Genomic DNA, 16063 nt, shown 5'->3' with positions numbered 1-16063 from the left:
ACCCTTCTGTGTGGTTGTTTGAAAGTTACTTAACTTGCTTTGGCTGTGTTTGCAAAAGAGAGATAGGGTGGCAGTAGTGGTTATTTGTTTACTTAGTAGGGAAAAACAAAAAAGAGGGAAAGAGGAATTTGCTGCTAGGTGCAATGCAGTGGCCTGTAAAAGTAGGTTGGGAGTATGAAAGCAAGGGACAGAGAGAAAATAGCAGGAAGGATGTAATGTGACCACTGAAAAGGTATGGAGCTAACTGCTGGCCAGGGATCTCAAATGGGCACTTTCTGAAAAAGAATGGCATAACACCTAGCCTGCACTTGCTGTCCTTGACCGTTAGGCCATGTTGCCCAGCTTAATTTTTTGGAAGCAGCACAAACTTGATTCTACCATTGGCAAACTTACACAGGAGAAATTAATTTTTCTGTACTGGGGCTCCACATTATATCTTGCATTTTTTGTTCAACATTGTAAAGTTGTAACTTGGTTCTAATGTTAACTGGGCCATGCTGTGGGGTCTCAGTGACTGTGGCATTATGCTAGCGAGCCTGAGGTAGCTGGGTTGGTTCTCAGCTGCCGCAACTGTGTAGCAGTGAGAATGGTACGCAATATGCTCAATGTACAAATAAACAGAGGCAGTCAAAATTAATCTAGAGCCCTCTGCTGTTTATAGTGCTTGGACATAATATTCGAGCAGGTATGACTGTTTTGAACCACTCAAAGCTGTTTACCTGTGCCTTCTTTCTTGTAGCCTGTGCATTGGGTTGGCTGTGCCAAGCCTCTCACTAGTGTTTGCAGTGGTCTTTGAATTCTCTTGAAGATCTTTGAATACCTAAATGTCATTTTCAAGGCATTGAGCACTGTTGAGGATTTTATGAGTTGCTTAAATATCCTTCAGATTTCGTTTTTCACGAAGCTTACTTGGTCTAGGTGTACATCCGGTCACAGTTGGCACCATCCAGAAATCACTTTATAGTGCTTGGTGACAGTTTGCACTCCGAACCTTTCACATGCATCTTGATTGTGTGCCTTAATAAACAATAAAAATCTTGCTTATTCCCGAAGATGTTCCATTTGCAAGCTGTCGAAGATAAGTGTCACTTTAATCCTTGAAAATGCACTGCCATGGTCTTGGAAAGCTCTTGACACTCTTGAATTCTTGTAAAAAAAAAGAACCTGTGCCAGGCCCCCCTTTATTTTTATCACATGGTTACTCAAGAGTACCTACCCTCTGTTTGCATCTGTGCAGAACATGTCTGGCAAGTGAATGTGAAGACGAAGGGCCTGGGTAGCAGTCGCAACATCACTGGCCCCCATCGACTCTGCTTGACGGCCAGTGCCCTCACATTGGTCAAGATGCACACGGACGAGGAGAACCCCGAGACACTCGAGTTTCCTGTGAGCATGGCGTGCCCTTTACGTACCACAATGGCTGACAACTTACCACAATGGCTGACAACTTACCACAGTGGCTGACAGTGCCACAGTGGGAACGTATCAGAGAACATATCTGGAAACCACACAGTCAGTGCCTGAATAGTAGCACAGCAACATAAAAGGCATAAAAAGAAACTCAGGTGTAAAAAGCCGTTTAGATGAAGAATTACATGACATTGTAGTGCTTGTGAACATGTACATATGATTTGTTGGCGTTTCGTAAAGCCATGAGCTTCATGGTGGTACCTTGTAATGAGTCTGACATTCTATGCATTGCCCAGAGAGGGTGCCACATGTGAGAGCAGCGCGAGTTGTTAGCATCGGTGAGTTCAACTGGAAAATCGAGTAACGCTGACTAAGGGGCATTTTCTTTTGCGTGGAAATTTAACGTAATTAACTGATTTATTATCATTGGTTTACTGCAACTTACCTACTATAAATGGGAAAATTTGTGTCATGATAGTTGGTAACACATGTTCACAGCAGTAGCACTGTGAAACAATTCTTTGGGCAACCTTGAAGCACTGATGTACGACTTGCTATTTAAGGTTCTGCTAATAAAATCATAGCCTAGGAGCATTGTGAGGTGCACTGGTCGCTCTCTATGAGCAGCAGCATTGTTGCCTCTCTGAATACAGTGATGGAGGTGCTGGTATTGACTCTACTTGAAGTGGCAGAGAGAGATAAAACAGGAGGCCTAATGTTTCGCTTGCTGTGTCACAAAATGACTAATTCTTAGGCATGTGGGGATAGTGATTTGGGACAAATATTTCCTAATCAAGTATTGAATAGCGGTTTGTGCAGAGAAGTGGCTGGAAACTTGTACTGCATGTTGAAATTAATTATTCGATCTGTGGAAGAATGAGACCGAAATTTCGTGCAGCAGAACTTGTTGACTAAATGAATGCGAAAGATACATAGAGGTTAATGAATAGCAAAGCATGATGCAAACTGCCTTTCTGCGTGTAGGAAGGTAACGAGAATGTCATACCAAGAGTTTAATTCTGCTTAGGCGTCTTGGTTACACTTATTAGACGTTTCGGTGAGATGGCGCATACGCACGTGTGTAACGCATACTTGGCCCCGTTACAGTGTCCCCTTCTAATTTTGGTATGCTGCACTGCATGGCAGATATAATTCACCGCATAACACAACTGCATTGCGGCAAAGCGGAACATATTGTTACGTGTAGCTGATGCACAAGGCTATTTACAATATATTTACAAGTAGGCCAACAGTGGGCAAGATGGTGACCCTATAGCAATGGGGAACACGTCATCTTCCTCCTCTTCAGTGCAAGCCACACTGTGGCGGCTGTTCATATCGATGTGGAACCGACCATTGCACTTTGAAAAGTTGAATATTAAAGTTTTTTTTGAAGCAAAGATAGAACAGCACAATATTTGAAACTACTATTCAGAAATTCGGAGATTCGCTTGACATTAATCATTTTACGTTTGCGAACTGTGCCCTTGGCTTTCCCTCTCTCCCTCTCTTTGTTTCAGCTGATGAGCATACGGCGCTGTGGCCACTCCGACTGCTTCTTCTTCATGGAACTTGGCCGTTCCTCGGTCACCGGCTCTGGAGAGCTGTGGATGCAGACGGAAGACACGGTCATCGCTCAGAACATGCATGAGACCATTCTGGGGTGAGCAGACTGAACTGCGAGTTTGTTTTGGCATGTCTGTAGTTTTGTCTTGCTTGCTTTCTCACTGTTCTGTATTTCATTTGAAGATAGTTTCATGAGACTCTGTAAAGGCGGAGCAGAAATTCTGGTTTTTAATGCTTTTGTCATGATACTCCACAAGTCGGCAAGCTCACTCGTAAGTCAACTTGCTCAGACTCGGAACCACACCTGAGTCCGAGTGAGGTCAGCCAAGTAAAAATTACGTGAGTCTGAGTGAGCCTGGCCTAGTAGAATTTCGCTGAATCTGCGTCCGAGTGATCCTTAAGCAAAAAATAAAATTTGTGAGAGAGTCTGAATGTCTTTCGTTAATTTTGAGGACCTATGCTTATTTCTATGAGCCATAAACTATACGAATGCGTAGATATTTGTTCTTGCAAAAATTGTTCCCCCCCCCTCTTTTTTTTTTTAACCTTCTGCTGTTCATTGTTGTAAGTTTTTACATGAGTTATCTGTTGAATTTCACAATGAAGACGTTGTGTGGCTCGTGTCACTGTCGGGGCAACGTGGTGGTGCATAGTAGAGTGCTTGCTTCAGTTTGAATTCACGTTGCTGATTTGCTATCTGTCACATTTTCAAAAAGAAGTATGATAAAATGCACTTTCGTTTAGTTTCACCCGCTCTGACAATGAAGTAATCATTCGTTACTGTTTACCTGCTGCTGCAGCTCTGCGACTTGAGTCAAGTCTTTTGCTAAGCACGAGGTCGCATGTTTGATTCCCAGCTGCCGCAACCGCAATGAGGAAATGCTCGTGTACTTAATTTAGGTGCAGATTAAGAATCCCAGATTGTAAAAAATTTGTTTAAAATTCAACACTTCGCTGTCTCTTGCAACTGGTAAGTTGCTTTGGGACGTCAAACCAAACAATTAGCTTTTTATTCCTTTTTACTGTTTGATAATTTGCTACTGTTATCGACATAACTTGTCTGGTTTGACCCTTATAAAGATTCCAATTGATGCCACCATTGCTGTGCTCCCTACCACGGCGTGTGGCATTTAAAATTAGCCACGAGTTGGTGACGTGGAATTGTCTCCTAAAACTCCCTCTTCGAGGTCATGTCTTGCGGGCTGTGGCCACCGTGCGTGTGGCAGCACAGGCAGCCAACAGCCTAGGACGAAGAAGTGTAACGAACGAAATGATCTTGTGCAGAGCGATGAAGACCTCGCGAAACAAGGAAGAGCTCGGCCCCTTCACGCGCCCCCGAAGCTCGTCGACGAGCGAGAACAGCAAACCCATCACTCACAAACGGCCCGCGCACGCCGTGGCCCCGACAACGCACGCTTCCACGAGCTGCCGGGACCGGTGCGACTCCATGCCCACATCCCGCAGCCGCAACAGCAGCGAGTCCCATGGCGAGAGCAGGTCAGCTTGCTGCCCTGTTGGTTCTGCTCTCTCTCTCTCTCTTTCTTTTTTTTTTTTTTTTTTATGTAGTCACGGATTCAACACTAACCTCTCCTGACTCCTGTTGAAGGTAATCAAGGGTTGGAAATAGCGGTTGCCTGCCATGGTGCATTGATGGCCGTGCCTTTTAGCAGCTAAATGTGAGAGAAATGTGTTGCAGCATTACGTTGCACCCTACTGAGGTCCCGGATCCATTATCTAAACTTCATTCACCACATTGCAATGTGTTTTTCTGGAGCTCACTCGACACACGTGCTGCCCCTTCAAGGAGCAAAGTCTAACTGACGATGATTCGGAGCAGACCACCATTCGTCGCATTATATATGCAAGGTGTCCCAACTATCATGCATCAAGGTTTAAATATATGCAAATGTCATGTAGCTGGACAGAACCAGGATAATGTTGTTTGCCTATGCATGGAGATACTCGGATGATATTTTGCATTTTATATAATTACATAATCAGTCTTAATTAGGGAATCAACTTCTCAAATATTATAATTAGATTGAAAGTGTTAATGAGAAAATTGTAGAGCAACACGCAAAACTCCAATACAGCTTTTGTGTTGCTGAATACGTGCTGCATAAAAGTTTTTTTTTTTTTTTCCAAGCTTGAAAGAAGCCTGCGAATACATGCAAAGTGCCTCGAGCGACGATGCCCCAACAATGCCCTGACCACACTGGCAACGGAACACGAGCGTATACCCAGAAGCTCAAGTTCGTGGGGCACCGCCACCCCGCCAGCATAGGAGGCTAGATAGATAAATACACTTAAAATGACGAAGTTCTGAACGAATGCTTTGCATTAAAAGATGAAGCTGGGCAGGCCGTGTAATGCATAGGACAGATAACCGACAGACGATTCGAGTTCAGAATGGGTGCCAAAGAAAGAGAAGCACTGTCAAGGATGGTAGAAAATTAGGTGGGGTGATGGAATGAAAAAATTTGCAGGTGCAAGTTGGAATCGGCTAGCGCAGGACAGAAGTAAATGGGGATCGCCAGTTTTAGCATGAGCAAGGAGGCTGGGTATGTTTGAACGTGCATAAAAACAAAACATTGGTTGCAGGTTGCCTTGTGTCACTTCTTGCACGAATTGTCTACAGTGTCGTATAGATTTTGACACTTTCTCGTTGTGGCTAGTTAATTGTTCGTTGATAACAAAAGGTAAAAGCCTATTTAGGAAACCGTGAAATCACTATTTGTGGATGCTTTAGGCTTTTGCAGTGCAAAAAAGTTAAAAGGAGAGCCAGGTACACAGCAATACCGTGAAGTCTGGGCCATTATCCTGATGCCAGAAGCCCCATGTTTTTTGTAGTGAAATGCAAGAAGTTTGGTCTCTATTTCCTTAGTTAATGAGCAGTCCTGCATAGCCGGAGAAAAAAAGATTAGATGCGCAAGAGGAAAGAGCTTTGAAGGAATAAATGACCAGTATATGTCCGAAGAAGACATGAAGAGGTCACCAGGAATGAGGGAAGCTTCAGACCAGCGCTCATGTTTCTAGAAGCATTTCTGCTGGTTAAGACTGATTTACTTGTTTTTCTTTGGTTTCTGTCTGAGATATAAACTCTGTTAAGCTGATTTTTGGATAAACTGAGTAGTCCTAGTTGGGTTAGACTTCACTTTAAGATAAGCTTGATAAGACAAAGGATTTGTGTGGTCCTGTCATGCTCACTTTAAAGGTCATCTTCTGTATACTCGTTTCTACACTTGTCAGTGCAGGGGTTGGTTATTTGTGAGAAAAGGCGACACTTGGGCTATACCCAATATAACAAAAACATTGCCCTGTATTGCTGGCAGGCATATTGAAGCCTCTTCTGCAGGGGCATGGTTAACATTGCAAATATGAGCTTACCTGCAAAAGATGTATGTACTGCGTTCACAAGCAGTTCATATGTCTTTATATTTGTGATTCATAATTGTATTGCGTTTAGTGTTACACCGACAAGAACTAATGGGCAAACATAAAGGAACAAAAAACATGGACATACTTGGTGCACTGTAGGTGGTGCTTGATTGTGTCACGTACGTCCATGTTTTGTTCCTTTATGTTCGTTTGTCCATTAGTTCTTCCGTCAGTGTAACTCTAAGCGCTATACAGCCATGAATGTCCATCAACTAACCCCATTCATTGGTTTACGAACAGTCTTTATATATTTTTTAGAATATTGTTTTAAAAGAAACACTCTGCAACTTCCATTTGATGTTATTCAGTGTGCTTTTTTCCCTTTTGGCCACTCATGATTTCCATCATGTACTGTTACAAACAGCTTTTGCCTGGCTTTCTCATGTACAGTGCTGTGTGAAAGGACAGTTGTGTGTGGAGTTGCACTTGACACGTATCCCTTGACTGTAGCTCTTACTTATAAATAAGCTTTCATATCGTTTGTCAAGCCCTAGAATAAGCACAATGTCAAATTTGGATGAGGGCACCATTTTTGCTTCACCTTGTGCGGCTGACATTTTTGCAGCTGTGCGTTGAGACTCAGCACAATTTTTAACCAGACGTGAGCTGTAGCAGTGAGCCAGTTTATTATCATTTTTTAATGAATTGAAATAAACCAAACTGTGTTCTTACATTCTGTTGTCTTACACTTTTAAAAAGAGTTCACACCCTTTGGGGCTTATCTTGGCCCACAACAGTAATTGTCATCAGCCTTGCTTGCATTCTTGAAAACTCTGCGCTCGCAACTTTTCTGTTGAGAATGCTATGTCACAGATAGCGCCGCATGCTCTTCGTGACCTGGAAGTAACGGGCTCACAGCATTAAAGCTAAGAAATGCGGGCAAGATAGATGTTTTATTATTGTGGGACAAGATAAGCCCCAAAGGGTGCAAACTTTTTGAAGAGTGTAAATTATATTTTGCTCGCACTCTTTCTTTTTTTTTTTTTTCAGGACTAGGAATGAAAGGGAAATTGAGTGGCAATTACAACCTTGATGTAGTGGCATGGCTATGAATTGCAATTTGATTGTTCTGACCTCTTAGAGCTCTATGAATACAGCAAAGAACTAACCCATGCTATCAATTGCCTTTGATGACTCTTTACTGCAAGTGGCATGCCTAATTTAGATTAGTAATGGTTTCATGTCGCAGATATTAAATGCCTGCCATTCTACTGCTGTTAAATACGCAGGCAACTTCCAGTCGAACTCTCCTATTGGCCTATATTCGACGTCGATGTAAATAGGGTGCAGAGCTTACTGATAGACAACCACTGTTACTGCTTTCATTTATATTTTTGAGAAAGTACTCGCGGAGTACTGCCTCTTCTCTTATTTTTCCGTCCCTCTACTTTTTTTCTTGTTCTTGCAAAATGTTATATGTACAAAGGCATTGAGTTATATTTTTAAAAGTCCCAGCACTCAAGTTCGTCACTAAAATTATAAGTAAATTTTCATGCCACCTACAATTATCTCGGAAGTCGTTCGGAGAAAATAAAATTGCCTTAGTAGCACCTCTGCATATACTGTCGGGAACTACAACTTATGAGAGCTAGATATTGGGTGGATAGGTTGCATGATTACCTGATTACACTTTTGCATCCACTTTCTGACACTTTATTGTAGCTTTAATTGTAGTGTCATGGCTCGCAATGATTTAATATTTTCCTTTCATGTTCACTTTCGCACTGGCTCTAAAGCGTTTCTTGTTTGACAGATAGTGTAGCTTTGAACAGCACAGTTTTGTTGTTTCTTTGCGTGCCGTTTTCTTTTGCTTTTTGAATTGTTCAAAAAATTCCTAAGGTGCACTGTTTCTGTGCATTCGCCTTGCTTTTTTTTTTCCCTCTCATTCTCTGCTGGCCTAGCCACCCACTAAAATTTGCTACCATGTCCTGTCCCACCAATGGGTGGCAACTTGCAGTGGGCTCTCTTGGACCCACACCGCTGAGTCGACGGCCAGGCCCCATAGCTCTTATGGGAGGACCTATTCGGTCTCCCCACCATCTAACAACCCCATCACGTAGGTCCCCACACATGTGTGTGTGTGTGTATGTGTGTATGTGTGTGTGCGTGTGCGTGCATATCAGTGTGCATATGTGCACATGTATGTATATACAGTAGAACCTCGTTGATACGTTTTGGGAAAAAAAAAGATCTTGTGGGAAAAAAAACGGAATAACCGGGAAAACGTACGATCCAAAGTAACTAAAAATGTTGAAAGACTCAACTGTAGTTAGCATCTATGTAATGCGAATCATTGCGGCAGGAGACGCCGATGGGCAGCAAGCTCGGGCGGGGTCTTCTGCGGTCCAAGAGGCGTTTTGTTGTACTCTTACAGCTTAGTGTTTTAAGATAGGGAGGGATGGGAAATCGAAACGAAATCGAGCTGGTGGGCAACGCTGGATGCCTTCAGAGTGAAATGTAACGCTCACATCGCACCGTCTTCAGCAGGGAATGGTGGCATATTTGGGTTAACGCCTACTAAAAGCGTACAGTACGCTTCCCTCGTTACTATGCTCCACGCGCGGTGAAGCATATAGATAGGTAAAGATGCTTATCACAATAAGGTTGCCGGTGACAACTGTGAATGCGGCATGCGACAACCTTGATGGAGATTTGGTGGTAGCGAAATAAGAAACTGAGAGTTCGCCGGCGTTCTCACGTGAGACAGGCGGGCGAGTATTGCGGGGGAAGCTGATGGGGCAGGCAGCTACTGTTCTTGATCGCGCGCAGCTCACATATTTTCTTGTTTACATGTAATCTAGCAGCCGGAAAACTTATTATACGATCGCAGTTTGCCAATCTACTGATGCTGTTGCCGAAATATCGCATTTTCAGGGAACATCTGAACTGGTAAAATATAAGTATAACTCTATTGGGTCAATTTTCGGGTTCTTGGTCGCAAGTGCTAACACCAGGAAGTCGTAGATAACGGGATCGTCTCAATGAGGTTCTCCTGTATGTGTGGACCATGGAGGAAGATGCAAAGTTCAAAAGCTTTAGTTCATGTGCTTTTTTTCTTTCAATAGAAAGGAAAATAAAGCATTGAATTGTATTATCACATGTGGCTGCCATGCGTTTGCACGTGGGAAGGTTCAGGATGTCTTCTTTATGCTAGAGTAAAACCACCTGACATCTCAAAAACCATAAAAAATGGCTGAATGATTTTGCAACAAACTTTGCCTAAACAATAAGCCTAAATCCTCTTATATTACATACTGCGAGGCATAATCGCAACTCTTGCTTTTTATCATAATATAGCTGTCAGATGGAGCTATTCACTCGGAGTCATCAAAACTGGAGCTGCAAATGAGAGCAAGTCAGGTAGATGAGTCAGGTAGATGAGGTGTAAGCTTCAAATGTCTCTTGTTAATGTTTCATTATACCATTGTGTCTGGGAGAGGCACTGTTGGTCTCAAATTGTTGTCTTATTTGCGGGACGGACTGTGAGCTAATTCAATTCATTGCCCATCTTCCTCCATGGCGAGTAGTCTCGCTACTTTCGCAGCACAAGTTCGGCATCTAGAAAGAAGTTGCTGTGCAATTAAATTTTTTTTCCTCTTCTTTGTAGTAAATATAGGTTGCAGGAGTTGTGGAAGTGTATGTCTGTTAACAGCTGTGTCTGTGATGTTATGGTGCTTCTGTGGCACATTTTCTGAACATGGTAACTTGCATAAGTTGAGAACCGACAACTTCACCACAACACTTCTGGAGTTATGCAGTCAACGACCGATTTTTTGGACATGCCGGATAATTCGGGCGCCACTGCAGCGCTGCCACAAAACCCATTGAGCACATGTATAAGGACGTCCGAAATTTCAGATGCTGAAACACTTCACCATCCAATTTTTCTGGCTTTCTGCCATGACTGCAGGCCCAAAATGTTAATAATGGAAGCCAGCATCATAGTCGTTTTGATTATGTTGTAGCCACCCACTCTCGCACGCCGATTCACTGGCAGGCGTAGTAGTCATGTTGTGTTGTTGTGAGACCTAGCTGCTTTGACATTTACTATGAAGGTTTCTGAAGTTCAATGCCATGTTTCTCATTTAATGGATCTACCACTGTCGGCAATGGCACTGACTTTGCCTTTGTTATCCTCACTGATGGCGTCGAAGCGCAGAAATCACGGCAACGGTCTAGAGCATTGTTTAACGGCGGTTTTCTAAAGTCAGCTTTGTCACAATACAGCGGTGCTAAGCGGTCAAGCACATGCAATGTAGTACTGCGCTGAAGCTTATCAAGAGTGCTAAACAGCCATTAATATGTAACACCAAATGTGTTATAACTTAATTTTACAAGCGTGTACCTGCCATCTCCTGTCCCAGTAAAGTATGAGCGTCGAGACACCTAATATGTGTACTGGCAGGCCTTTAAAGTTGTTTCGGACATGCCTATGGCGATTCGAGCCCGTGAGGGCAATTAAAAGCATAGTTTCATTTATTTTTTTATTATTTTGACTGCCCAATGTTTCGAACATTTTCGGGGCCCCCAGGCAGTTCAAAAAATCGTATGTTGACTGTAAGTGCAAATCAGAGGACCCCTTTCTGCTTTGGACAGAATCAGAATAAAAGTGGTCATCAAATTCAACAAAGCTTAGCAGCAGCTTCTTGTGTGACTGTCCTTGCTTATATATATTATCCTGCCAGTTGACAATGTGTTACTGTAGACATCCCATGTGTAAATTACCTGTCTTAATTAATCCTTTGAGTGGACATTCACTTGTACCATTTTGTTGCCTACCCTTAAACTATTAAAACTGTGCCTTGCCTTAGATACGCTATTTGTTTATGTGGCTCTGTTATCGTGTTATCGTTTGAGGGCTGTGTGATAATTAGCACTGATTATCTGCTTTAAGATTCGTGCTTTCATGTGATTCATTTTGTGTGTATGTTAGGCACTGCATATTTACTAAACGCAGTTTATTTTCAAATTTAACTGAATAACTGGACAATACAAATAACTATAGTTGGGCTTCTGACCGATGTTCCCGTTTTTAACTTGGCGTGTTTTAGTGTGATGTCTGGTGAGCTGTCCATAAACTGATGTCATCAGCTACCGGAACATGCCATAAGAATATGTTATATAGTTTATTCCTACAAAATAATCTGTTTGGAAGCCAAAAGTATGAAACGACAGTGCGTATCGTTTACATTAATTTTGACTTTTTTCCCTAACCGCTGCATACTTTTGGAGTTAAAACAAGAGCCAGAAGCCTAACTACAGTATAAGACAAAGGCATGTGATATTGAAAACTTTTATTGCGTTGCAAAATACTTGAAATAACTGTTTTCAGAGCTCACTATGCATTTTACACAGGTCTCATTAATACCGTACATTTGCTGCTATAACTCGCACCAATTATTTTAAAAGTTTAACAGTAAAGTTGGGTGCAGGTTATATGTGAATTTCACCTTAAAATGTGCTCAAAGCAAGGTTCTCTGCCATTTAAAGTTTTGTTATCTCCTAGAGACCCCCCACTCCCTCCCCACCAGTGCATGTTGAAACTTTCTTTCCTCTTCTTTAGGGTCGCCCATTCTCCTCCTCTCCATTTTGTGTTTAGTAGTTGGCGAATAGGTCACAGCCGTGCCTGCGAACTAAACCCTGATCACAGTGAGGTGCGCTCAGCGGCCATCTTTTTAGCCTGGATTCACACGACGGACATGTTCTCGAACAAACATGTCGCATGACATCTGACATGAATCTGATCACTTCGCAGCTAGCATTCACATGACAGAGAGTGAAAGCGTGGGCACAGCAGCCCTCGCATGGGCGACGGTGACGAAGCAAAAGTGACCAAGGCGAAAATTCCAACTGTGGTTTGGCTCTCTACCATCTCATAACGCACTTCTCAGAGACCGAGAGAGCACCGCGGGAACAAGCGGCGTATCATACCATGATATGCAATCCGCAAGCTCAAATTGTGATTTGCTGCGTCGTGCGAATCTGCTTTACAGCGCAATGGCATTGACTTTGCCTTTTCACATGGAACAGATATATACGAAATAAGAAATATCAGTGTGCACTGAACAAAAGAAACATAGCAAGAGCAGAAATGTCAGACAGTGAGATGACGTAAATGCGTTGGAACATAGTCACCACACACAAATGTAGAAAAGAAGACTCATAAAATATGTCACATAAAACCTACTGCAATGCAAAATCAACTCTCGTAAACACACTAAATACAGAAAAGATGAATCTAGGTCGCATAAGTTTAGATGAATTCGGACACAGAAAACTGCAGTCAATAATTTCCAACATTGCTTGCTTCCAGAAATCGCTAGAGGTCCACTAGAGCTCAACTTTGTAATGTACAGTTAAACCTCGATAGCTTTAGGGTCACTAGAGCTCACCTCTGTAATATACATAGAAACCTCTGTATAATGAACTGGTAAAACTGACAATTTGCTTTGTTATAGCGAAATTTAATTATATTGAAATTCAACATTTTATGCAAATAAGTACAGTCGCCAATGAATTTTTCTTACATAAAAGGGGCCACAATATTTTTTAAATTATTGGGCAATCTGAAAAAAAAAGCAAATTTGAGTGAAAAACATTTATTTTGTTGAGTTGGAGAGTCGGCGACAAAAGGCATTGTTTCAGGCCATGTCAACAATATCTTCACATCAGCTGTGCAAAGCGAAGCCAGCCAGCCGTCCGCGTCCACTCCATTTCTGCAGCTGATAGTGCGGTCCCAAAGCATACGTGGCCACAATATCGCACTCAGACTTTATCCGGAATATGATGCTGTTCCGAGTCGGCAGTTGCTCTTGGGCGAAGGGAAATCCAAGACGTGCATTCACAAACAGCTACTTGTAATTCAACCACTTCACCATGTGCATACTCAAAAGTTTCCATTTATTGTCTCGGTATTCCTTCAAGGCGGCAGTAAAGTTCCGTTATATCGAAACTGTGTGTAAACACACATAGTTATATGGAGGTTCTATATGCATGACATTCTATGGACAAGAAGTTATAAAAAGTTAAATACATGGGTGTATCGAGAATTTCATTATATTGAAGTTCGTTATATTGACGTTTAACTGTATCTGTTGGCCATGGGCATAGAATGTTTTTAAGACTTAATTGCCTGCGGTCTGTTGCTTTTAGAGTGGATATCAAAGGATGTCTTTCAGTAACTTCATGTGCAAAGATGCTGAAAGTATCCCCACGTTTCAGGGTCGGCTCATTCGACAGCACAAGCAGCGTGCTGTCAGCGGATGAAACAGATGGACAAGCCGAGTACTTCAAGTAAGGCCCTTTTCACTTGCTGCAATTTTGCTGGCAGTTCTTTTGCATGTTACTGAAGCATGTTATTTTACTGTTCTCTCAAATAAAGGCTGGACTAATTAAAATTTTTTATTTAGTACAATCTGTGCACTCGTGTCCCAAGCTGGGTGGGCATATCATAATAAAACAGATAGTACAAAGCAAGCAACTTCACAGTAGTATTCAGCAAAATGTTTGCGGTAAGCAATTCCAGTCAGGTATTGTATTTGCAAAAAAATAAGATGTGCATGGTCACTAAGGGTGACAGAAATGGTGAGAATTCTTTACTATATTAGCATACGAAGGAATGGTATTCTCAACATAGCATAGCCTACCATCCTGAGTGCAGTTGCAGAAGGAAGGGTTGAAGTTGAGCATGTTCGACATGCAAGTTTGGTTGAAATTATTTTTGTCATCCGCAGCCGGTACAGCCACTCACTGCCAATGGACATCATGGCTGGACCCAAGGAGCCAACCATCAAGGAGGAGGCTGCTGTTGACGAATACTTGATGATGTCGTCACCAGTGGGTTCGTCCCGTTTACTCGCCCACAAGCTGTCACTTGATTTAAATTAGATTGTTATGCCCCTCAGCGTCTGCCGCTTTAGACATTGCTGGTGGCCTTAAATAAGCTGAATCGCGTTTACGCTGTTGCCGGCTGTGACATTGAACAGCCGAGCTCAACGTTGTGGGTTCTATTTGTTGTTACGGCAGCCATGTTGTGACGGTGCAGAATGCAAAAGCGCTGGTGTTGTTGCGATCAGGTTTACACCTTAATAAAGTACAGTAAGCCGTAGTGCCCAAGAATTTTAAAATTTTTGCTAGTGATTTAGCGGTAAATGCGAGAGAAATGCTTCTGGTGGTGATGGGGTAAGGAGAGGCGAATGACGTTGCACCTTTGAGGTCCCATATCCAGGATTCTAAGCATGTTCGCCACACTGCAGAGTGTTGTTGTCGAGCTCCCACTGTGTGTACGTGCGCATACACACATACACACTCCTCTGAGCTCTCCCGTCCCATCTTTGCCTCTACCATGTGGCTAGCTTCCCACACTTCACACACATACTTTTTTTGCACTTAGACACTCCTGATGCTAACGCGTTGAAAAAAAAAAGTATAGGTTACATTAGCTATAGTTTGTAAAAGGGAACTATTTTTTATGAGATGAGGTTGAATGTTGACTGATCCATGTGCCCATTCCTTTTTCTTGTGCGGTTTGCAGGCAGCAGTAAAAGTTCCCACTACTCTCGCCCGACAACTCTTGTCGGCAACCTCTCCACGCATCAACAGACGAATGTGTCAGAGTCCAATGACTACCTGAAGATGTCCATGTCTCCAGCATCTAACGTACCTGAAGGAAATGGCAAGTATTATTTGAAGTTTATTTTGTGAACAAAGGAAACCATCGTGTGTCCTTTCCTTCTTGTGCATTGTGAAAAGCAGAAAAGCAGTCAATGTTAAATTTCCAGTTAACTTCCATTTGATCCAGTGATCTTGGACATTATAAAGCAAAGCAACACTCCAGTGATTGATAATAGTAAGGGGAAGCACAGTTTGCTCTCATTAAATTGAATAACTCTGCTCGAGTCTGTTCATTATCTTTACCTGCAATGTCATACAGTTAAACTTCAATATAATGAAGTTGTTAAAATCGGCAATTTGCATCGTTACACTAAAATATTGTATTGTAATTTGGTCTTTTATGCAAATAAGTACAGTCGCCGACCGATCTTCATTGCGCGAAAAAGGGCTGCAAAATTTTCTGAATTGTCTGGCCATCAAAAAAAAAAGCAAATTTGAATGAGGAAACAATTCACTTTGTTGAATTTGTGAGTTGGTGACGAGTGGCACGGTTTCATGCCACATTGTCGATATCTCCACATCAGGGGTACGAATTAAGCGAATCCAGCCATGCTTTCGCGTCTGCTCTGCCCTCGTGGCTGATAGCATCGTCCGCACTGGGACGGCGCTATCGTGAAAAGCGCCAGCAGTGGGGAGCGAATGCTTCGTCTGCCTATTGCACCAAGGGGTCACCGAAACTAGAGATTACGCAACCTCTAATACGAAACACGTGGGAAGATGGCTTACATGACTCCACATTCTCGGCATGCCCACTTTTTTCACACGCGGCAATTTACTTCTAAAGCAAGGTGCGCTGCTGCTTGTGGGCTCAGCCACGGCCGAGACGCGTTGCGCAGCCAGCATGCGATTTGAGAGGTGTGTTCACAAGCAGCCACTTGTAGTGCAGTCATTTGACCACTTGCATCTGTGGTAGTTTCCTTTTATTCTCTCGGCATTCCTTTGCGGCAACAGGGAAATTTTGTTATATTGAAATCGC

The 16063-nt window shown here is 42.6% G+C and overlaps 1 protein-coding gene across 4 annotated transcripts in view; it reads left to right on the top strand.

Annotated features, from left to right (window-relative positions):
- The window catches only part of chico (insulin receptor substrate 1 chico), a 38341-nt gene that overhangs the window by 12428 nt on the left and 9850 nt on the right, over window positions 1–16063 (top strand). For 3 of the 4 annotated variants that reach the window (XM_075696154.1, XM_075696158.1, XM_075696155.1), the window contains exons 4-10: window positions 1238–1386; window positions 2931–3073; window positions 4261–4473; window positions 8372–8470; window positions 13636–13707; window positions 14148–14254; window positions 14948–15088. In XM_075696154.1, coding sequence (XP_075552269.1) covers window positions 1238–1386; window positions 2931–3073; window positions 4261–4473; window positions 8372–8470; window positions 13636–13707; window positions 14148–14254; window positions 14948–15088 — 924 coding nt within the window. The remainder of the gene's footprint in view (window positions 1–1237; window positions 1387–2930; window positions 3074–4260; window positions 4474–8371; window positions 8471–13635; window positions 13708–14147; window positions 14255–14947; window positions 15089–16063) is intronic. The other variant, XM_075696157.1, reaches the window with a different exon arrangement.

The sequence above is a fragment of the Dermacentor variabilis genome, chromosome 6 (genome assembly GCF_050947875.1).
Source record: "Dermacentor variabilis isolate Ectoservices chromosome 6, ASM5094787v1, whole genome shotgun sequence".
Classification (NCBI taxonomy): Eukaryota; Metazoa; Arthropoda; class Arachnida; order Ixodida; family Ixodidae; genus Dermacentor; species Dermacentor variabilis.
Note: the sequence above shows the minus strand (reverse complement) of the source record. Positions and strands in the feature narration are given on the sequence as shown.